Source organism: Balaenoptera borealis (genome assembly GCF_965194805.1).
Source record: "Balaenoptera borealis genome assembly, chromosome: 9".
Classification (NCBI taxonomy): Eukaryota; Metazoa; Chordata; class Mammalia; order Artiodactyla; family Balaenopteridae; genus Balaenoptera; species Balaenoptera borealis.
This window is the reverse complement of record NC_138873.1, coordinates 15,000,285-15,023,166: the sequence shown is the minus strand read 5'-3', so window position 1 is coordinate 15,023,166 and position 22,882 is coordinate 15,000,285. Positions and strand designations below refer to the sequence as shown.

Genomic DNA, 22,882 nt, shown 5'->3' with positions numbered 1-22,882 from the left:
GGGATAGAGATTGTGCAGGCTGGGGCACCTGGGAAGGTCTTTGCCCGGCAGGCGGGCGAGGTAGAAAACGATACAGGCCTCGAAAAATCACAAGGATTTAGGCAAGACCAGAGAGTTGCCGCCCCCCCCCCCCCCCGCACCCGCCCCGGAGAGCCCAGAGGCAGGCGAGCAAAATGGGGGATGCAGAACAGGACGGAGCAGGCCTTGCTACTTGGGCTGCAGCACGCCGAGCGCCTGGCCCAGTCATAGGAAACGAGGCTGAAAAAAATGATCTAAGTTTCACTACCTGCGGGTTCCCAGCTGAGTGGGTAGCCACGTGGCCACACGTGTTTGAGGCAGATTACAGACCTCTAAAGCGCAAGTGTGCGATCAAAGTTGGCTTATTTTTGTTGGAGTATAGTTGATTTACAATGTTGTTAGTTTCAAGTATACAGCAAAGTGAATCAGTTATACATATGCATATATCCAATAAAAAAATTTTTTTTTAAGTTGGCTTATATGTTAGAATGTAATTTAGGCAGCCTTGGCTGCCAGGTTAGTAGTTTAGAAGACACTCCCCTAGATCCTGGAGCCCTTAGGGATGTTTGGCAGCTAGCTTCATGATGTGATCAAAGGGGTATTTTAGGAAACAGGGCCTCTCTGTAAGGTCTGTACAGGTCTAGCTGGTACAGAAGGCCAAGTGGAAATCAGGGCTGAGTTGGGTTTTTCCAGCCTTTTGCACAAAGCACAAAGGCACCATCTGGGCCAGCAGGGGCCTTGCCCAGTCTGGAAGATTGTTCTGACAATAGTAGCTCCTAGGATTACTTAGGTAAAAAGAGACTGCAGACCAGTTGACCAGTTAGGATTTTAAATTTTCCTGTGATCTTAAATACTTTTCTTTTTTAATGGGTTCAGCCATATAACACTCTAAAGAGAACATCTGAATATTGCTAAGCTATAAGGAACCATCAATAGTTGTTTTGTAATACCAGTTAGCAGCTGTTCATCCTTGTTTCCCGAGTTTTGACTGTAAACATTCCAGTCATCCCAGAGTTTTATAAAAGGTGTTTCAAATTGAAACACAGATTTAGGAGCATGGAGGGGAAACAGGGGGGAAATGGTGTGTGTATAACACCGACTTTCTCCTACTATGTTAGCAAAACGTCTCTGCATTTTCTAATGGTTTCTAGAGAGGTTAGTTAATGAGTGTTTTTACCTCCTGCTTGCTGGCAGGAAATTTAATTTTTATATGTGTGCATTACTAGTAAATTTATAGTAGAATAGAGTTTATTATTGGGCTTTGACTTTTTCCTCTAATGTATTTCCAATGATATCATCCATCTTTAAAAAAAAGGTCACATCTCTTGTGTTGCATTAGAAGTGTTTGCAGAAAGTTCTCTGATGAGTATGCTTTTATAATTGGGAAAATTTGTAAAGTAGTTCATCGAAATGCACTTAACTTCAAGAAATCCTTAGACTTAACTGTATAAACCGGATTATAATAGGAACAAATGAAAACTTACAGCATATTCTTTTTTTTTTCACACACACTGTATTTTATTTTTACAAGAGATAAATAAACAGCATATTCTTCTTATTTCAGAAGATTATACATACTTTAAAAGAAATAATGGGGAGAAAGTGTTCCCAGAAGGAAAGGAATGTCAGGGTTGGATACTCTGGACAGTCTATCACATATGTCTGAATTTTTCTTTCTCTTGGGATATTTGCCTCAGTATTTAATGTGGGTTGTAATTTTTCCTTTATTTTCTTTAAAAAATAAATTTATTTATTTTTGGCTGTATTGGGCCTTTTTTTAAAATTAATTTATTTTTGGCTGCATTGGGTCTTCGTTGCTGGGCACGGGCTTTGTCTTGTTGTGGTGAGCGGGGGATACTCTTCTTTGCACTGCGCGGGCTTCTCATTGCAGTGGCTTTTCATGTGGCGGAGCACGGGCTCTAGCTGTGCAGGTTTCAGTAGTTGCGGCACGCAGGCTCAGTAGTTGTGGCGCACGGGCTTAATTGCTCCGCGGCATGTGGGATCTTCCCAGACCAGGGATCGAACCCGTGTCCCCTGCATTGGCAGACGGATTCTTAAGCACTGCGCCACCAGGGAAGTCCTCCTTTATTGTTTATAAAGTCTAAAGTTGGTCACAAATGTGTATTTCAAAGTGATTTTTTTTTATCACCTGGGGAGCTTTTCCCCCCAAATTTATTTATGAAAAATTTTATGATATGAAAAAGTTGAAAGAAAAGTGAATATTAGACATGTATATTTATCTAGATTGTATAATTAATGTTTTACCATACTTGCCTTCTCACATATCTCTTCAGCTATCCATCCTTGTATCTGTTCATGAGTCCGTCTTACTTCTCTTTTATGCATTGCAAAGTAAGTTGCAGGCATCAGTATGCTTCACCCCTAAACACTTCAGCATGCATGTTATTAACTAGAGTTCAGTGTTTGGTTCTCAAATTGATTTTTTTAAAAAAGAAAAGGAAAAAGTTCCCTTTAAGAAGTGTACTTGAAAGTAGTCAAGTTGGTTTTTCTTCAGACCTTCCTTACCTAAAATGTTCAGTTCGGGGGGCTTCCCTGGTGGCACAGTGGTTAAGAATCTGCCTGCCAGTGCGGGAGACATAGGTTCGAGCCTTGGTCCGGGAAGAGCCCACATGCTGCAGAGCAACTAAAGCCTGTGCGCCACAGCTACTGAAGCCCATGCTCCTAGAGCCTGTGCTCCGCAACAAGAGAAGGCACTGCAATGAAAAGCCCGTGCACCGCAACGAAGAGTAGCCCCCGCTCACCGCAACTAGAGGAACCCCACGGGCAGCAACGAAGACCCAACGCAGCCAAAAATAAATAAATTAATAAATGAATTTTTAAAAAAAATGTTCAGTTCGGGGAGTTCCCTGGTTGCCTAGTGGTTAGGAGTCCGAGCTTTCACTGGCGTGGCCTGGGTTCAATCCCTGGTCGGGGAACTGAGATCCTGCAAGCCTTGTGGCGAGGCCAAAAAAAAAAAAAAATGTTCAGTTTGGTTTTATTATTATTATTTTTTAATGCTACCTTAGATGCTGATATCAGTTAGAAAAAAATGAGAATTGGCTGAAACTCCCAAAAAAACCTCTTAGAGAGACAACTACGCACTGTCACCAAAGCCGAGGCCCTGCCCACCCCTGTAAGTACGTGGGCAGGGTCAGAGCGCCTCCTCAGTATCCTTCCTTCCTCTCTGCAGAAGAAGAGGCCCAGATGGTCACAGGTTTTATCTGTGATTAGCCATACATCTGGTAATGTTAGAAAAGAAAAAGCAAGGGGAAAAGGACTTTAGGTTGATTTCTAGCACAGTACAAGGCATGTTCAAACAGGGCTCTGCATGCGGGCTTTGGTCTTCACTTGGGTGGTACTTTGGACAGTTTTTCAGTGAACTTTCTAGGCTTCACTTTCAAAATGAAACCCAATAAATAGTAAAATGGAAATTTGTAGACATAGGTTTGTAATATTTCACATAAAGTATAAAATTATTTTCTTGGAGAAATAAGATGATGTAAATTAAAGGAATTTATGCATTTGGATATGCATATGGTTTCTGTATTTCCACATATTTCTGTATTTCAAATACTTATTGCCACGTTCTAAGCACTGGTATTGGAACTGGTTATAATTATTAAGCTTCATTTTGTGCAGCAGGCATTAAGTATGTTGTTCCAACATTATTGGGACCTTTTTGTGCGTCAGTTTTAATTGACCTTTTTATTACAGAAAGCAATACTAAATAGAAAATGAGAAAATTCAGACAAGCAAAACTAAAATATATCACATTCCCATCCTCCAGAAGTCGTATGTGAGGGGTGTGTGTGTGTGTGTGTGTGTGTGAGAGAGAGAGAGAGAGAGAGAGAGTTTAAACCAAAGTGAGGTCATAGTACATACACTGTTTGGTAACCTGCTTTTCTTCAGTCAAAATTTCTACCCTTTCATTTTGGTAAGAATTCATCTCCTCTAATCTCACATCGAGTATCCCAAGGAGACCCAAAAATTGAGCTGGCTTGCCCTAACAAATATCCAACCCAGGACCATGCCTGCTGTCTCTGGTTGTTATGTTTCTTAAATTTTTAAATTTAGCACAGAATCCCACCCTTTATCAAATCACATTGACTTGCTTCTTTAACCCCCAACAAGTTTTAAAATTCAAACCTAAAGAAAAATACAATAAACACCCATATACACTTGACCTTATTCACCATTCACTGATATTTTACCACATTTTCTTTCTCCTCTACCCATACTCCCTCATTCTCTCTCCTTAAACTATTTGAAAGTTACTTGCAGACAATCCATTTGTATTTATGTTTGATTTTTGTCCTTTGCGACATTTATATTTCAGGCCAGGCTTCAATGTGGGCTGTTGTCTGTTTCCACACGATTCAATTCTGTTAAACATTTTTGTCAGGAGTACTGTGTAGGTGATTTATTGGCCTTCTCAGTGCCTCACATCACGAAGCATGATGACAGTTTTGTCCCATTACTGGAGATGTTAATTCTGATTGCCTGGTTAAGGTGGTGCCTGGCAGATTTCTCCATTATAAAGGAAGTTGTTGCTTTTGAAACGAAGAAATCTGTGTGTTGATACTCTAAAACGGTAAGTGTGCTGGAAACCTTTCACCCAAAAGTTTTAGCATCTCTTGATTCTTGACTGAATGAGTTATTAGAATGTTGTTAGTAAACATGGTTTTTCTAAGCCTACTGACAAACAGCCACTAGGCTTTATCAAACAAGGCAACCGCTTAAGCTACAGCCAGTCAATTTCCTTGCTTTGCTTCCAAGTCTCATCTATTAAAAACTTTCCCCCTAATTCCTGTCTTTTTAAAATTTGTTTCTGAATAGCTGATTTTAATAGTGATATGACTAGTTCCAAATGCCTTCAGTCAGGCCCACATTCAAAAGAGTAACCTCATTGGCCACGAAACAGTGTTGCATTTATTTTATATAATGAGAAATTATTTTTATTTTTCTAAGCAACTGAAAAAGTTCAGTTCAGTTGACCCTACAGTTGAAGTGAAGTAAAACATGGCTTTCTCCTCTCCAAATCAACTGCAAGCGAAAATCCACTTAAATTATTTCCTTTAAGTTAATTGTTTGATGAATGATACAAATACGTGTTCAGAGACAGTGATGCTCTGCATTTTCAAGGCTGAACGGCAGTTTGCTGCGGCCTAGGAAGAGCCTGAGCAATTGTCTATAAAAGAACCGTTTTTCTTAACTCTCGTCCTTAATAAATATGAATCTTGATGTGGTAGAATTCTGAATTCTAAAGAAATGACTCTAAGGACCAAAGTGGAAGTTATATCTAAATTTATTGATTGGTGGTTTTTCATAAGGAAGTATCCCCTGCTTCACATTTACTTTTTTGGTATCACTCTTTTTTAATTGAAGTATAGTTGATTTACAATGTTGTATTTGTAGTGTCACTCTTGGTTCATAGATTCTATTTTTATTCAATGTATTATAACCTATCATTGTTGTTATTTTTTTTACGCTTCAAAGTTTGGCCAGCAGGAGCCCTTTCAAGCTGGCTCCTGTGTCCTTTGGATATGCACCACCCCCCCAAGCTTTTGAGCACCCCCTTTTGTCACAATAAAATGTTCCTTGTACTTTCCCTGACCTAGCCCAGAATTTCCCTAAGGAGCTCTGGTCGCCTTTGGGGACTTGTTGAACAGGCCAGGTAGTTATCACATAGAATGCCCCTCCTTTAGATTTGTCTAGGTACTTATTTAGCTTAGTTTCTCTAACCTTATATTTCCTATAAAGTGGAAGTTATCTTTAAAGCTTGATGGATTCTAGATCTTAGGTGTGATGTGTGATTCCATTTTGCATACGCCGTCTGGTTGACCTACCCTTAGTGATGTTGCGGCCGCTTTACCTATAACTAATTTTTTGCCTAATCTATTGAGATTTACAGATACTGGTAAGACCATTACCCGATCTTGGAACTGCCTGATGTTAAAGGAAGTATTCATTGGCCGTGTTTTTTAAATATTTAATTGTCTTGAATTGTAATCATTTTCAACCTTTTTCTTCCCCACCCCCTCTCTCTTTTTTTTTTCTGTTAATAGTTGGACAGAGAGAGTCTGAAGATGCGAGTGAAAGGGACTCAGACAAAGACATGGCTGCTGACTCAGCAGCGGTTCAAGACATCAGGAAGGAGGGGCAGGAGGAAATGCCTGAGACGACGGAACAGACCCCTGCCTCAGAAAGCAGTGTAGACGAGCTGACGCAACCCACTGAGGCCCAGGCGAACGACGTAGGATTTAAGAAGGTGTTCAAGTTTGTCGGCTTCAAATTCACTGTGAAAAAGGATAAGACAGAAAAGTCTGACGCTGTGCAGCTCCTCACCGTCAAAAAGGAGGAAGGCGGAGGGCCAGGAGGGTCCGACGGGTATGGTGATCACCGGGAGCCCAGCCAGGAGACGGGGGATGCGACACCCAAAGACACTGAACTGAAAGAGTCCACAGAGAAACCCGAAGAGACGCCCAGACACGAGCAGAGCCGCCCAGAAGTCTCCCTTCAGGCGGAGTCCGCTCCACCAGCCGAGGAAGGCAAAGACGAAGAAGAAAAACAAGAGAAAGAACCCGCCAGATCTCCAGACTCTCCGACGAGTCCAGTGGCCAGCGAAACCGCATCGCCCTTCAAAAAATTCTTCACTCAAGGTTGGGCCGGCTGGCGAAAAAAGACCAGTTTCAGGAAGGCTCGGGAGGATGAGCTGGAGGCTTCAGAGAAGAAAAAGGAGCAAGAGCCAGAAAAGGCAGACACAGAAGAAAACGAGAAGACGGAAGATCTCTCCGAGCGGCCGCCCTCACAGGAGGCCCGCGAGAGTGCCCAGGATGCCAGGCTGTCGGCTGAGTATGAAAAAGTGGAGCTGCCCCCCGAAGACCAAGTGCAAGCACCTCCCGAAGAGAAACCCGCCCCGTTAGCAACGGAAGTATTCGATGAAAAAGTAGAGATTGTCGCGGAGGTCCACGTCAGCACTGCAGAGAAGGACACGGAGGAGCAGAAAGCCCAGGCGGAAGAAATAGTAGAGCCCTCGCCGCCTGAGCAACCGCTTGAAACGGACGCCGACCTCCAGGACGCCGAGCCCACCGACGCGCCGCTGAGGATGGAGGAAGAGGCGGGCGCCGCCAGCGGGGACCACGCCCAGCCGGCCGAGCTCGGCGCAGGCGCAGACGCGAAAGCGCCGCCCACGCCCCCTGAGGGCATCGTCGGGGAGGCGGAAGTGCCGTCCTCGCAGGAGAGAGTTAAGGGGCAGGGAAGCCCTTTAAAGAAGCTGTTCACTAGCAGCGGCTTAAAAAAGCTCTCTGGAAAGAAACAGAAAGGGAAAAGAGGAGGAGACGAGGAGTCCGGGGAGCAGCACCCAGCCTCAGCGGATTCTCCCGACAGTCCAGACGAACCCAAGGCCGAGAGCTCGGCCTCGTCCCCCGAAGAGCCCGAGGAGATCACGTGCCTGGAGAAAGGCGTGGCCGAGGCCCCCCAGGACGGGGAGACGGAGGAAGGGACCACTTCCGACGGAGAGAAAAAGAGGGAAGGTGTTACCCCCTGGGCATCTTTCAAAAAGATGGTGACGCCCAAGAAACGCGTGAGAAGGCTCTCTGAAAGTGACAAGGAGGACGAAGTGGACAAGGTCAAGAGCGCCACCCTGTCCTCCACGGAGAGCGCCGCCTCTGAAGTGCAGGAAGAGGGGAAGGGAAACGGAGAGGAGCAGAAGCCGGAAGAGCCAAAGCGCAAGGTTGACACCTCCGTGTCCTGGGAAGCTCTGATTTGTGTGGGGTCATCCAAGAAAAGAGCAAGAAAAGCATCCTCTTCCGACGACGAAGGGGGACCAAAACCCCTGGGAGGAGGAGACAGCCAAAAACCAGAGGAAGCAGGGAGAGACAGGGAGCCGGCCACAGACGCGCTCCCTGCCAGCTCCCAAGACCACGACCAGCCCCCAGGAAGTTCCTCACCTGAGCAGGCCGGCAGCCCCTGCGAAGGGGAGGGGGTCTCCACCTGGGAGTCATTTAAAAGATTAGTCACCTCGAGAAAAAAATCGAAGTCAAAACTGGAAGAGAAAAGCGAGGACTTGGTAGCTGGGTCCGGCCTAGAATATTCAGCCTCAGATGCTGAGCTGGGGAAAGAAGAGTCTTGGGTTTCAATCAGGAAGTTTATTCCTGGGCGAAGGAAGAAAAGGCTGGATGGGAAACAAGAACAAGCGACGATGGAAGATACGGGCCCAACGGAGGTCAACGAGGACGATTCGGACGTCCCAGCCGTGGTGCCTCTGTCCGAGTATGATGCGGTGGAAAGGGAGAAAACAGAAGCACAGCAGGCTCCGAAGAGCGAGGAGGGCCCCGAGCAGAAGCTGGCTGTCGACGTGTCGGAGGAGCTCAGCAAGAGTCTGGTTCACACCGTGACTGTGGCTGTCATGGACGGGACAAGGGCCGTTACCAACATCGAAGAAAGGGCACCTTCCTGGATCTCTGCTTCGGTGACAGAACCTCTTGAACAAGCAGAAGACGAAGACAAGTCACCATCTGGGGAGGTATTTGAAAAAGAAGTTGTTGCAGAGGAAACCCCCGTCGATACCAAAATGCTGCCAGAGAGCCAGGAGGCCGCTGATGACACAATCACCAGCAAGGTGGAATTGACCCCTGAAGCTCTGACGGCCGCAGAAACCACAGAGGCATCCGGTGCTGAAGAAGCCACGGAAGCCTCTGGTGCTGAAGAGACCACTGACATGGTTTCGGCTGTTTCCCAGTTAACCGACTTTCCAGACACCACCGAGGAAGCAACACCGGTTCAGGAGGTGGAGGGCAGCGTGCCCGACGTGGAAGACCAGGCGAAGAGGACCCAAGAGGTGCTGCAGGCCGTTGCAGAAAAAGTTAAAGAAGAATCACAGCTGCCTGACGCCAGAGGGCTAGACGACACCATCCAGACAACCCAGAAAGGACAAGCAAAAATACTGGAGCAGGTGGAAGAAGCAGAAGAGGATTCTCATGCACTCGATTGGAAGGAAGCAATGGATGGAGCATCCAAAGTACACGTACAAGAAACGAAAACTGAGACTTTGACACAGGGGACGGTGATTGTACAGGCCACCCCAGAAAGCTTGGAAAAAGTTCCTCCAGGCACAGAGAGTGCAGAGGCCAGGGAGCTTACAAGCACTTGTCCAGCTGAAACCGTGGTTGCGGTAAAACCAGAGACTGTCCCAGAACAGGCTGTTGCTCCTGACTCAGCTGAAACCCTCACAGACAGTGAGACCAATAGAAGCACCCCAGTAGCAGATTTTGAAGCTACAAATGTAAGCCAGCAGACCAAGATCGTGGAAATCGATGAAGATGGTGAGGTTCTATCCGGTACCCAATGCCAGGTCACAGAAGGTGAGGCACTTCCTGCACTGAAAGAGATGCCTCCAGAACCTTCCAATTTTCAATCCCAGGAAGAAAAGTATTCAGAAATGGAAGAGGTTCTAGAACATACAGATAAAGAGGTAACAGTGGAAACTGTACCCATCCTTTCAAAGACTGAGGTGATTCAAGAGGCTGGCCGACATGCTGATGAGGAAACCAAAGAGGAGCCATCTGTCGAAGGACTTGTGGTGTCTGCTGACACAGAGATAACCGAGAAAAAGATAACTGAAGTTGCCCTTGAGGACGAAGTTACGAAAAAAGCTGAATTTCAGAATGATGATCTCCAACTCCAGAGTCCTGCTAAGTCTCTTCCAACCCCAGTGGAGAGAGAGAGGGTAGTTCAAGTGGAAAGGGACAAAACGGAATTAGAGCCAACTCAAGTAAATGAAGAGAAACTTGAGTGCAAACCAGCTGTTACCACATGTGAAGAGCTCACTAAGCAACTGGTTCAGGCAGTGAATGTAACCATCATAGACGGGGAAAAGGAAGTCATCAGTTTTGAAGGAAGTTCTTCTCTGCCCGTTCACGAGGAAGAGGCATGCACAGAAATTCAAGTTCAAAGCTCTGAGGCATCATTAGCTCTAACAGCTGCAGCAGTGGGGGACAAGGTCTTAGCAGAAGCTATCAAGATTTTAGAAACAGCGGAAACTTTGGAATCTGCAGAGGCACGTTTAGTACCGGAAGAAAAGTCCTCAGAAAAAGACGAAGTCTCTCCTGCTCAGCCGGGAGAAGATGCGGTGCCCACAGGGACTGAGTCTCAGGCCGTATCAATACCGGTAATAGTATCTGTTACGCCTGAAAAAGGCATCATCGCTGACCTGGAAGGAGATAAAACCACATCACAGAAATGGGAGTCAGATGGAGACAGTGAGCAGGTTGGTTGTCAGGAAGGCAGAGTAAGCAAAACAAGAGAGGAAGATTTAAAGGCTGAAAATGAGATTTTGAAACTTCAGACAGAGAGCTGCAAGCTTGTACAAAACGTAATTCAGACAGTTGTTGACCAGTTGGGGGGTACAGAAGAAACGGCCGCTGCTTTCCAGACCCAGGCTCAACTGATGGAAGCTGACAGCCAGGAGGCTGGACAGAAAATCGGGAAAGAAGAAAGCAAACTTCAGGCCTGCACATTGGATGAAACACAAACCATCGAAGCCAAAGAGGAGTCCCCACTAAGTGCCGGGGAGCACACACATCCAGATGTTTCCAAAGATGTGAATGAAGCTTTAGAGAAGATGGCGGCCACTAGGGTAGAAAGTTCCCGGGTAGATGGCCAGCAGCTTGAAGAGGTAGCTTTCCCATCCAAGGAAAAGAGAGAAGCCCCTGAAACAAAGTCTGTGCCAGAAGATGACGGTGGTGCCGGGTTTGGAGAAAGAACAGAGAAGTCACCGTTTGAATCCCAAGAAGATGAAAAAGATGACGCTGCTGATGACCCCGGGAACCAAACCTCAGCCCCAGAAGATGCTGAGGCATCAGGAGGCTCAACCAGCGAGTCTCCAGATACAATTGGACCCAAACTGAAAGAGAAGGGAGATGGCCAGGAAGTAGAAATTCAGGAAGAAAAAGGGCAGAGCGAGTCAGAAAAAGAGATCAAAACACAAACGCAGGAGGAGACACAGGACCAAGAGAGAGAACCGGCAAAACCGGAACCCACAGAATCCTAAAACATCACGTAAGTAACTTCCTTTTTTTTGCCCTCTTTTCTGTCATCTGATGGCAGATTTGTTATGGGGGAAGCAGGAATTCAAATAATTAGGATTTTATGCAGAACCTACATCTGGGGAAATAACCCTCAACCAGACTAGGAGATCCAGGTTATTAAAATTTTATTTGTTTATTTATTTATTTATTTAATTTTTGGCTGCATTGGGTCTTCGTTGCTGCGCGTGGGATTTCCCTAGTTGCGGCAAACGGGGCTCCTCTTTGTCGCGGTGCGTGGGCTTCTCACTGCAGCGGCTTCTCTTGTTGCGGAGCACAGGCTCTAAGCGTGCGGGCTTCAGTAGTTGTGGCACGCAGGCTCAGTAGTTGCAGCTCGCGGGCTCTAGAGCACAGGCTCAGTAGTTGTGGTGCATGGGCTTAGTTGCCCCGTGGCTTGTGGGATCTTCCTGGACCAGGGCTCGAACCCGTGTCCCCTGCACTGGCAGGCAGATTCTTAACAACCACTCGCCACCAGGGAAGCCCCCAGGGTTAGTTTCCTTTTTCTTATTGACATGCTCTTCAGTCTTACTGGTGTCCTGAAAGTAATGACTTCGTTTTACCCCCAGTGTGACTGTGTGTGTGTTTGGCTCAAAGACATAAGAAATATGTTGTGCTCACAGCTACTTTGTTGCATTTTTTTTAATAACTAGAAGTCCAAAGTAGGTTTATAAGGTAGTGCTTGAAACTTAGTTTATAGCTCTCTGGGAAAACTTGGATTTCTTCCAGCAGTAGTAAGAAGCAGTTAAAAAAATTTCCAGGGCATGTGAGAGCCTGCCTACTGGTGTTCGGGTAGCAAAGGATGCTGTATTATGGACCTTCACCATCTTTCTTTCTTACAGAGTTAAACTGTGGTTTTCACTAGGGTTCCCATTGGCTGCAACTCACTTTCACAACTCTTCTGTTGTTGAATAAAAGAGGGAGGCGAAGGAGATGTTATTTACTTTTGATTCTGACTTCCTTCTACAGTTACAGTTGTGTATTTGCAAGACCAGAATGTGAAGACGAGTGGGAGAAGAAAACGAATGCTGCTGACGAGACCAATCTTACAGAACTTTGGGAACGGAAGAACAGAAACATCAACTGCTCTCATTTCTAGAGAACCCCTGACAATCCTGAGGCTTCATCGGGAGCTGCAGCCAGATAACATTTCTTCCTTTCAAGACCACCCTGATATTTTCCCTTGGTACCATATAATGTTTCTGATTCAAGGTCCTTAATTCTTAGCCTGGAACTGGAGTTGGCAATACCTAGTTCTGCTTCTCAAACTGGAGTATCATTCTTTATGTATTTAAGTGTATGTTTTAAGTAATCCTCCTTCTGTATCTATTGTATATTTTTTTCTTAATGTTTAAGGTAATTACAGTATAGTGCATTCCTTCTGTATCACACAGTATACGACGGGGCATGTAACCACAGTGAAGTCTCAGGAAGCTGTCTGCCTCAGTTACAACCTTTGAAAACAGAGCTTCCTAGAATTAACATTCCTGATCAGAAGCTACACTTCTTGTTTTAAAATTCACTAAGGATTATGTCCTTTCAGAGTGTTTAGTATCACTCTGAAATTGGTCACTTTCCTATTATGCACAGTGCACTAAAAATAAAAAGTGTTTTTGGGGGGGAAACATATAGAATGTTCCATTGTTACTGGGAAATTTTTCTTTCTGTCCCCCCAGTGGAGGTTGGAAGGAAGTTTTTTTCAGTAGCAGATTAATTTGAAGTCTTCTCTGCTAATTGTTATACGGTTGTTACGGACAGATGAGTGTGCTTAATTTTGAGGCAAAGTAGTGAAATGTTTTTCATGTTATCAAGAAAAAAATCGACTGGTTTTGAGTCTACCTTCTATGCTGGACCACATTCACACACAGCATGAAATAAGTCAGGTTCTTTACAGATGGTATTTTGATAGATGCTGGATTGTGTCTGTGCCATATTTGTGCCCACTCTTAAGAACAATGTAGCATTATCATTTGGATAAATTGTGATTTGACAACTGATTTCAATAAAACATTTGCTTCACTTAGATTTGTTGGATTTATTAGATAATAGGAAGCCTGGGACATATGTTTACTGCATTCTAAAAGCAGAGAAGCTAGAAGTTTCTAATGTAGTCACTACACGATGCCACCAGTTTACACCAGTTTGAGTTGGGGATCAGAGGAAGTCAGAGGCAGAGAGGGATCCGCTGAAATAAACCAGGAGCTTTTTAGATTGACGGTACTGAAACAATGCTACCATCTGGTGGTGCCTTCCTGAAAAAGTCAGTTTTCTTTGTTAATATCTGTTAATGACAAATGTCTCTAGAAAGACATTTTAAGAAGGCTTAGTAGTAAAAATGCCTTACTTAACACGTGATCTTGGAAAAAATTTTTAAAGTGTCAAAATGATTTCTGATTCACGCTAATACCTAAAGGATTCTGTCAGACAAGTGCCACACAAAGAACAGTCCCCCATCTACCAGAAAGTCCCAGTTTTTCATGGGTAGCACTGGCCTGGTGTGCACACTTCTTAAATTGTACTCAAACTCAGTACTCCAGTTTGAGAACTTAAATTTCAACTGCCAATTAAATTATTTTGAAGTATAACATTCTAGCAAAACTAGAATAGTCTTTCAGCAGAAAGACAGTTTGCTGTCAAAACTGGAAAGTAGTTTCTCATAAACCAACAAACCTGACTACGATAAAAAAATTGGCCATATTAGAAAGACCCCCTCATGGTAACAGCATATGGTCTTGTAGTTGGAAAACATTTAGTATCTTTTTGGGAGTTTTTCACACATATAATAGCCACTTGTGCTTAATTACTAAACTTTAAAATCCCCAAATTAAAAAAAACACCCTCTGATCTAAAGATATTTCTTTTTCCAACTTGGTACTTTAAAAAAATCCAAATGCTGGTGTCAATTTTTGAAGATCAACTGAAATTTGGAGATGGTAGCAGTTTTTAAGGAGTCCATTATACTTCTAAATATCAACTAACTTCCTTTCTACGGCAGGAAGAAACTTCGTGCTATTTTGAACAGATTAAAGATTTGTGTAGTTTGTGGTAATCATTTTTGGGGGGTTTAAATTCCATCCTGCCACTTCATCCCATTTGTATTTGGTCTTGTCTTAATACACGTGGCCAGGTCATTCTGGCCATCACAATTGGTTTTCCAGTGGTGGTTGCTTCGTGACTGTGCTCTTGATGTGCCCTGGATTACTTCCGTACAAGCTCTGGACCTATGTCCATTAAGCATCATTGTTTTATTAACAGGAGGAATGCTATTAACAGTAGCATGAAATACAATTCTGTATTATAACTCTAAAGCTGCTGTTAATTTGTGAAGTACGTAATAATCAAATGCAGACTGCAGAAGTTGGAGCAAGTGCCTAAACTTTGCTATTTTTGGCATTACTATTGAGCCATGTTCAATAGAAAGCAATGCAAGACGTGTAAACTCTCGCCATTTCTTGTAATCGAAGAATATAAAATGTTGCCCCTCAGGTTCTTTTGCTAACGGTACACCCGAGTTGCCTCTCTCTGTCACACAGATACTTTTTTCCGGTATTTTCCTTTGATGTTTGGAACTACAGGTAGTGAGTGAAGGGCTGGAAATTTTAGCTTTTCAGTGTAAGCTTCAAGCTTAGCAGTTTCCTTTTTAATCTGAGACAGTATTTGATTCCTAGTTCTGTTTGGGGGGCAAATTTTCTTTTATCTAAATAAAATGCAACCTAATTAAATGCCATGGATTTTCTTCCTATAATTTCACCATAATTCAGTTTTGATTGCTCTTAGCTGCTATGAGATTCATCGCACATTTCACTTCTACTTTTAACTAAATCATCCTTTGAGATACTGTCCACAAAGCTTCGTGGGAGTTTGGAATGTATCTCAGATTGTGTGAGTGCACAGAAGTCTCTATCAGTGATTCTTCACCTTTTTGGGTCAGGGTCCCTTTAATTAGACTCTCATTAAACCTTTGGCTCACCTCCAACTCCCTAAAATGAACGCAGTTTCATGTAGTTTTTGGATAGCCACACACTGAAATCCCAACCGGTAACCAGAACCAGAGTTAGAAACCCCTCATCCAACTGCAAGAAAGGAAATGGACACAGTCCAAGGATTCCCAGGAAGTAAGAAGTTGGCACCTGAACGTGACCAATGTCACATGTCTTCATTTCTAGTGTGATTCTGGAGATGAATGTGCTGGATAGCCTGGCACAATTTTTGCGCAAATGCAAGTTTTCTCCTCATCACCAAATTCCTTACCATCTCTTAAAATTAGGAAAATGACCTGGCTCTCCTTTTATAAATAAGAAAGTTGAGATATAGATCACCAGCCCTTATGTGATAGCACAGGTTTTAGCTAAGGTGACCAGGACTTGGGGGTGGCATGGTGGTGAAGATAAAGATAATCATGACTTTTTTTTTTGTTAGTGCTGTCACAGCTTAGAAATCAACCCCTTTTTTTGATATTTAAGTATAACAGGCATCTGTACAGTATCCTACACTTAGGACTGAGGTAATCTCATGACTTCGCATATTCTCCCATTTCTTGTTGAAATGAAAAATTTTAACACGAGAAGTACTACATGTAACTTAAGAGAAGCTTCCTTATATTGTACTCATATTTGGAGACCAGAGGTAGAGTAACATTTCATAAATGATGAAATTAGGACCCAAGGTGTTATTTTCCCACAACAGGATATTGAGTGCTAAGTCCTAGCTCTAACTCACCCCTGTGCGTTTGTTTGTTCTAATAATCCCAAATAACTTGGTATAATTGACAAGCACAACGACAATCCTTTAAATTAGGCCAATTTAAAAACCACATTGTGCTTGATCCTACTTAACCACTGTCAGCCTCAGGAGCTCACCTAATTCCTGGGAAAGCAGGTGGGGTTGCCTCTGGGACTTGAGACCTGGACACAATTAGGGTTCTTTGTAAAGGCCTTATGGAAAGGGTACTACGGTGTTGGCCAGCGGGCCATTTTAAGGAGTGGGATTTATCCTAAGATATCATTACTTTAGCAGAGAAATGATGCTATCCTTCTGCCATTCCCAAGGCAGTGTTAGTGGTTGTGATTCTGCCCCACTCCCCTGTAGAGTTTTTGTTTATCGCAATGGCTAGGGTATTACTGAATTTTAATGTTGGGACCAAACGCTTGTGATGCTGCAAGGTCCAGGACAGCCCTTCTTAAAAAGAGAGTCTCTACCTAAAGTGCCAATGCATCTAGAGAATTGCTTCTAGAGAATTAAAGACCAGAGGTTGGGAGGAGACTAGCTAACATGTTACTATAATAATCTATCTAGCAAGAGCTGAAAATGGCCTATGTTAAAGTAGCGGCACTCTGGCTGGAGGGGTGTGAGGGGGTCAACAGATGTTAGGAGGTGGCCTCAGGGCAGGATACCTGATTATTTGTCATAGGAACAGCTTAGCCTGAAGAATGAAGTTTCCGGGGAATTGCCTGGTGGTCCAGTGGTTAGGACTCGGCGCTTTCACTGCAGGGTCCTGGGTTCAATCCCTGGTCGGGGAGCTAAGATCCTGCAAGCCACGAGGTGCAGCCAAAAAACCAAAAAAACCCAACCAACTCCCCACCACACACACACACCGCCCGCCCCCCAAGCAATAAAATGACAAACTTTAAAAAAAAAAAAAATGAAGTTTCTGCGTTGAAAACCTGGATATGGAGCCACATACCGACGTGGGTAGAGGTAGGTGATGATATTCGTTTGGGTAGTGCTCAGTTTAAGAGGCCTGTGAGATCCCCAAGGGAAAATGCAGGACCAGTAGCTGGCTTTATGGGTCTTATAAACAGAAAAGGGTTCAGGCAGGACAGACATCGATGGCTCTTCTGTCCTCTCTACGTCGTTGGAGACACAGAGGGGGAGATAACCTACACAGATCCCTACGACATTTCCTAAAAGCTCATGTACCAACTTTGGTGACTAAGAAAGTTGAGGCTGTTGGGTTCACTTACCCCGTCACAGCCGTTTCCTCATTTCAGAATGCATGACAAGGTGCTTCACAAGATTTTCCTCTTGTGAAGGTGCTTGACAAAGTAAAGAGCAAAATCCACCATAGTACATTAATATTAGTAATTAGAAGAGAAGTTTTAATAAAACCACCCATTAGAAGCAACCTGATGACTGTTGTGTCCTTGAGTATTTTGGAAGATTCAGAATAATGACACTGATCTTCCTCAAATATCATAAACATCTTTTTCAGACATGCTCTCTTTGTGTGTCATCTGCACTTCCTATCTTTCCTCCTCTCCCTGTTGCCTTTTCAGCTTTTGTGGCCTGCTGGCACATCTCGCCAGGGAGACTGGGGTGGGGGGCATGCAACGTGGGGTGGGGGCATGCATCGCGGGGTAGGGGACTCTGGCTGGGAGGGGGCCAAACCTGCAGTCTCTTCCCGGTCACTCCCGGGACCCCCTAGGCCGTGCACCCTCCTGGCACCCAGTTCTCTCTGGCTGGCTACCTTGTGACCTTTGTCTGCTTCTGGGCATCTTAATCTAAACGGAAAGATAAAAGGACTCAAGTCTTTTTTCTTTTGCTAATCAAAAAAAATTATAGAAATAAATTTAAATGACTAACGGCAAGGAAGGGTTTCCTAGGCAGAGTGATGATAGCAGAAAGGGCCCTGGATTGGGAGACCTGGACTCTGTAATTACCACCATTTTGTTTCCTCATCCAGATCCTTGCCTCTCTTAGAGTAAGGAGGATTGTCTAGGTGACCTCCTCAAAAACTAGTTAGGGTATTTGGTTACTATGGCTATGATCTTTTCTGTGCTCAGAGATTACAAAGGCATTTAGAATGAGAACTGGGAGGTTTAAAATAAATTCTAGGGCCTCTCAAACATGCATTTCTAAGGGCTCATGCACCAATCTGTACGTTGCACACATCTCATTAAGGAGCACTTTACTTCAAAGAGAGAAGCATGCTAGAAATGGCATAGATCCCTTTCTGGCCCTTTATTAGCTCCCCTGGTTATTTATTTATTTATTTATTTATTTTGGCTGAGCCAGGTCTTAGTTGCAACATGCAGGATCTTTAGTTGTGGCACGTGGACTTCTTAGTTGTGGCATGTGAACTATTAGTTGTGGCATGCATGCGGGATTTAGTTCCCCGACCAGGGATCGAACCCGGACCTCCTGCATTGGGAGCGCGGAGTCTTACCCACTGGACCACCAGGGAAGTCCCTCCCCTGGTTATTTCAATTCTGAGAAGAAAGTAGAACCAAGAAAAGGCAGTAATACTACAACACAAATTGTATAGCGATGCTGTTGTTCTCAAAATGTTGCTTCTGGCATCATCACCTCCATCATCATCTTTTGGGAACCTGTTTAAAGTGCAAATTCTTCAGCCCCACCCTGGACCGACAGAATCAGATACTCTGCAGTGTTCTATCGAGCCCTCCAGAAGATTCTGATGTGCTGAAGTTTTAGGACTACTGTAGTAAAGGCAATAAAACAGATTTAAGTTAATCGCCTCAATAGCAGAATGAATAGGTTAACAGGTGAAAAAGGTTTCCCCTTCCAGATCCCCACCCCTCTCCCGACAACCCTTCCCCCCAGTTGCTTCTAGCCCACAGAAATATTTGCGCATTGGGGACTATAGCATCTGAGCCACATGGGAGTTTGAATCCTGTCTGGGTGACCTCAGAAAAGTTCGTTAACTTCTTTGGGCCTCAATTTCCTCAACTGTAAACATGGGACACATGTCTGACAGTATTGTTGGGAGGAGCACACAGACACCCTATAAAGGATCTTGCTTCCCCAACAGCTCGGTGCTTTGTGACCAGCTAGAAGGGTAGGATGGGGAGGCTGGGAGGGAGGGAGACGCCAGAGGGAAGAGATATGGGGATATATGTATATGTATAACATTCACTTTGTTATAAAGCAGAAACTAACACACCATTGTAAAGCAATTATACTCCATTAAAAATGTTTAAAAAAAAAAAAAAAAAGAAGGATCTTGCTTCCCCAGGTTCAGCCCTTCAGTTTGTAATGCCTTCTTCACAAGGATCAATCTTCACAACAACCAGGGAATTCAGGCAGGGTAGATTTTGAATATTTTCCAGAGAATAGCACAAGCTTGAGTCAAAAATTTAATAACTATTCTTTATGTTAAAAAATATTTTGGGAATTCCCTGGCGGTCCAGTGGTTAGGAGTCTGCACTTCCACGGCCGGGGGCCGGGGTTCGATCCCTGGTGGGGGAACTAAGATCCCGCATGCCGCACAAGGTGCCAAAAAAAATTCTTTTTTGATCTGCTAGAGGAGAACGAAACCACAATATCATTTCATCCTTATCCATTTTTTTTCCACACTAAAGATTTTCAGTCTAATTTTTATTTATTTATTTTTAATTTTTAAAAAAAATTAATTTATTTTATTTTTGGCTGCATTGGTTCTTGGTTGCTGCGCGAGGGCTTTCTCTAGTTGTGGCGAGCGGGGGCTACTCTTCGTTGCGGTTCAGGGGCTTCTCATTGCGGTGGCTTCTCTTGTTGCGGACCATGGGCTCTAGGTGCGGGGGCTTCAGTAGTTGTGGCACGTGGGCTTCAGTAGTTGCGGCTCACGGGCTCTAGGGCGCATGCTCAGTAGTTGTGGCACACGGGCTTAGTTGCTCCATGGCATGTGGGATCTTCCCGGACCAGGGCTCGAACCCGTGTCCCCTGCATTGGCAGGCGGATTCTTAACCACTGTGCCACCAGGGAAGCCCCTAGTTTTTATTTTATTTAGAGAGCTATTAACAGTTTAGTGATAGTCTTCCAGTTGTGTTTTAGGAGCTAGTTCTAGAAAAAGGAGTTTCATTGATCGTATCTTAAGATAATTAATTTTTTTATTTGCTTAAAGATTTCCAAGCCTAAATCTTGCTTACCCGCAAGTGATATATAGCAATAATTTGTTCTAGACCAAAATGGAGGACTAAACCAAAGCAAAAATTGTCATAAAAATGCAAAGTCAACCCGAAGAGCAAGTTAAATTTCATTACAATAAACTGTACTCCCTGTACACATAATTTTGTCTTAGAATTCACTCCTAGTGAATTAGTATGAGGGGGGCTCCCGCTCCCCCATCTCAATTCCTAGCCAGATTTCAGGAGGCACCACGCACATACCATCCTCCGCAATCATCCTTCTAAGTGCCTGTATCTTTTTTTTTTTTTTTTTAAATTTTATTTATTTATTTATTTATTTATTTATGTATTTATTTTTGGCTGTGTTGGGTCTTCGTTTCTGTGCGAGGGCTTTCTCTAGTTGCGGCAAGTGGGGGCCACTCTTCATCGCGGTGCGCGGGCCTCTCACTATCGCGGCCTCTCGTTGCAGAGCACAGGCTCCAGACGCGCAGGCTCAGTAATTGTGGCTCACGGGCCTAGTTGCTCCGCGGCATGTGGGATCTTCCCAGACCAGGGCTTGAACCCGTGTCCCCTGCATTCGCAGGCAGATTCTCAACCACTGCGCCACCAGGGAAGCCCGCCTGTATCTTTTTAAACAAAGTAATTTAGTATTTTACCTGAAACGCATGACTGAGGTCTGACATTTTGAACTTGAAATGTTTATTTTGGATGTCTCAGCTCTTCCCCTCTCTTGCAAGGTGAAATTACAAAAAAGAATGGTGGCTAGTTCTTATGACTTTAACAAGGAGGTTTGAGGTCCACTCTACTCTCCATTCTTTTATCATTATCCAAGCTACCTTGTTTATTTATTTTTCAGCTTTATTGAAGAATACATTTTAATGGAATGCTTTATTCCCATTAAAGCCATATTTCCTATGGTAAAATAAAATCCTACAGTTCTTTATGAATCTATCATTTAGCAACATCTGTTGAATGAGTCGTTTATTGTTTTCCCTAAGAAAGGAAAAGTAATAGAACCAGTGGGGTTAATAAGGGCTAAAGCATGGAGAATGGCAGCTCAAATTAATTCTAAAGCTTAGGTGTTCAGATTGCTCTTAATGAAACAGGAGGAAAGGGGGCAGGGCACAACCTTTAAAAGAGTGACATAGCCATAGGACATGACAAAAACTGGTTAGAAGAAACTAGGTCCAAGATGGCAGAAGATTTGACTTCCAGAGGACCTTGTACCTCATTATATGCTCATTGTAATACATGAGCATATGCTAAATGACACACCCACCAACGCCATGACAGTTCTGAGGCCAAACATAAAATGCCAAAAAGTGGGCGATGGCCCAATTCATGGAAATCTCCGCCCCTTTCCCCAAATAATTGGAATAATCCTCCCACTCATTAGCCTATAAAATTACCCAGCCCATAAAAATCAACGACGTCGTATTTCACGGCCCTCTTGCCTTCTGAGATCGCCCACACTCTGTCTGTGGAGTGTGCTTCTCTAAATAAATCCACTTCTTATCTGTAACTCTGTCTCTCATTGAATTCTTTCTGTGACGAGACGTCAAGAACCTCAAAATCACTGGGAACAATACCATCAACTGAAATGTCCAAAGCTTATTTAAACTGGTACCATCAAAAACTCAGAATAAATTATTAGTTTATAGCCTCTTGGGATTACATAGGTACCAAGCATCCCAGGGTAGGGTGGGCTTCCTTATCTGTACTCAGCTTTTGGTTTGGGGAGGGAACTGGCATTGTCCAGGTCTGCCACATGGAGGAGGTGGCCGCAAGCTGCTAAGAGCCCCTGCACCCCAGCATGAGTAGGTGAACACAATACCTACCCTTCCATCTCCATCAGGGTGCAGGCACTCACCCCCTCTCTCCCCATCCACCAGATCCTTTGTGATTCCCATGACTTTCTGGTCTTCAAGACCCCTTGTCTGCCTGAAGGGCTGTGGAGGCACACCTTGATCTTCCCTTTCAGGTATTCAGAGAAGTTAACTAGGCAGAAGACTCTCATTTAAGTTGGGAGATGTGAATATACAGTAGTACCCTTATCCGAGGTTTCACTTTCTGCAGTCAACCTCCGTCTGAATAAATGGAAAATTCCAGAAATAAACAATTTATAAGTTTTAAATTGCGGCTGTTCTGAGTAGCAGAATGAAATCCTGTGCCGCCAACTCCATCCCTCCTGGGACGTCGATCACCCCTTTGCCTAGTGTATCCCGCCTGTTGGTCATTTAGTAGCCTTCCGGGTCATCAAATCGACTGTCAGGGTATTGCAGTGCTTGTGTTCAAGTAACCCTTACTTTACTAAAAATGGCCCCAAAACGCAAGAGCAGTGATGCTGGCAATTCAAATATTGTCTTACTGTGTCTAATTAATAAATTAAACTTAAGTATGTATGTATAGGGAAAACATAGGGTATATGGGGTTTGGTACTATCTACAGTTTCAGGTTCTTGGGACGTATCCCCTGAAGATAAGTGGGAACTACTGCAGTTTTTTTGAAAAAAGATGAAATTGGTAGAAACCTCTTAATATTTAATAATCTAGGTTTATATAGCCTGTATTCATGTCATCTTTAGGCAAACACCTTAGCCTCTTTTTTTTTTTTTTTTTCGTAGCCTCTTTTTTACCTCCTTGTAAAAAAAAGTTGGATAAGACAATATCTAGACCCATGCGTGGTCAAACCCTGATTCTTCATAGCATCTTCTTATGTTGTTGACTCGTTTGATTCTCACAATCTTATGATCCAACGCAATTATTGTCTTCATTTTACAAATAGAGACAGTACCACTCAGGGTAGGGGAATTGCCCAAAGTTCAACAGATCGAGAGAGGAGGAGACACAGCAAGAAATGGACTCTTGGGGCAATGCTCTCTACTTGGCCTTCCTGCATCTTTTTGGGTAGACAAAGTAATGCATAGATAAAGTCATG

At 43.8% G+C, this 22,882-nt stretch overlaps 1 protein-coding gene across 2 annotated transcripts in view; it reads left to right on the top strand.

The window, feature by feature from the left end:
• The window catches only part of AKAP12 (A-kinase anchoring protein 12), a 99,464-nt gene extending 86,342 nt beyond the window's left edge, over window positions 1-13,122 (top strand). For both annotated transcript variants that reach the window (XM_082405425.1, XM_082405426.1), the window contains 2 exons: window positions 6,084-11,076; window positions 12,069-13,122. In XM_082405425.1, coding sequence (XP_082261551.1) covers window positions 6,084-11,068 — 4,985 coding nt within the window. In that variant the 3' untranslated portion in view covers window positions 11,069-11,076; window positions 12,069-13,122. The remainder of the gene's footprint in view (window positions 1-6,083; window positions 11,077-12,068) is intronic.
• The last annotated feature ends 9,760 nt before the right edge of the window (window positions 13,123-22,882 follow it).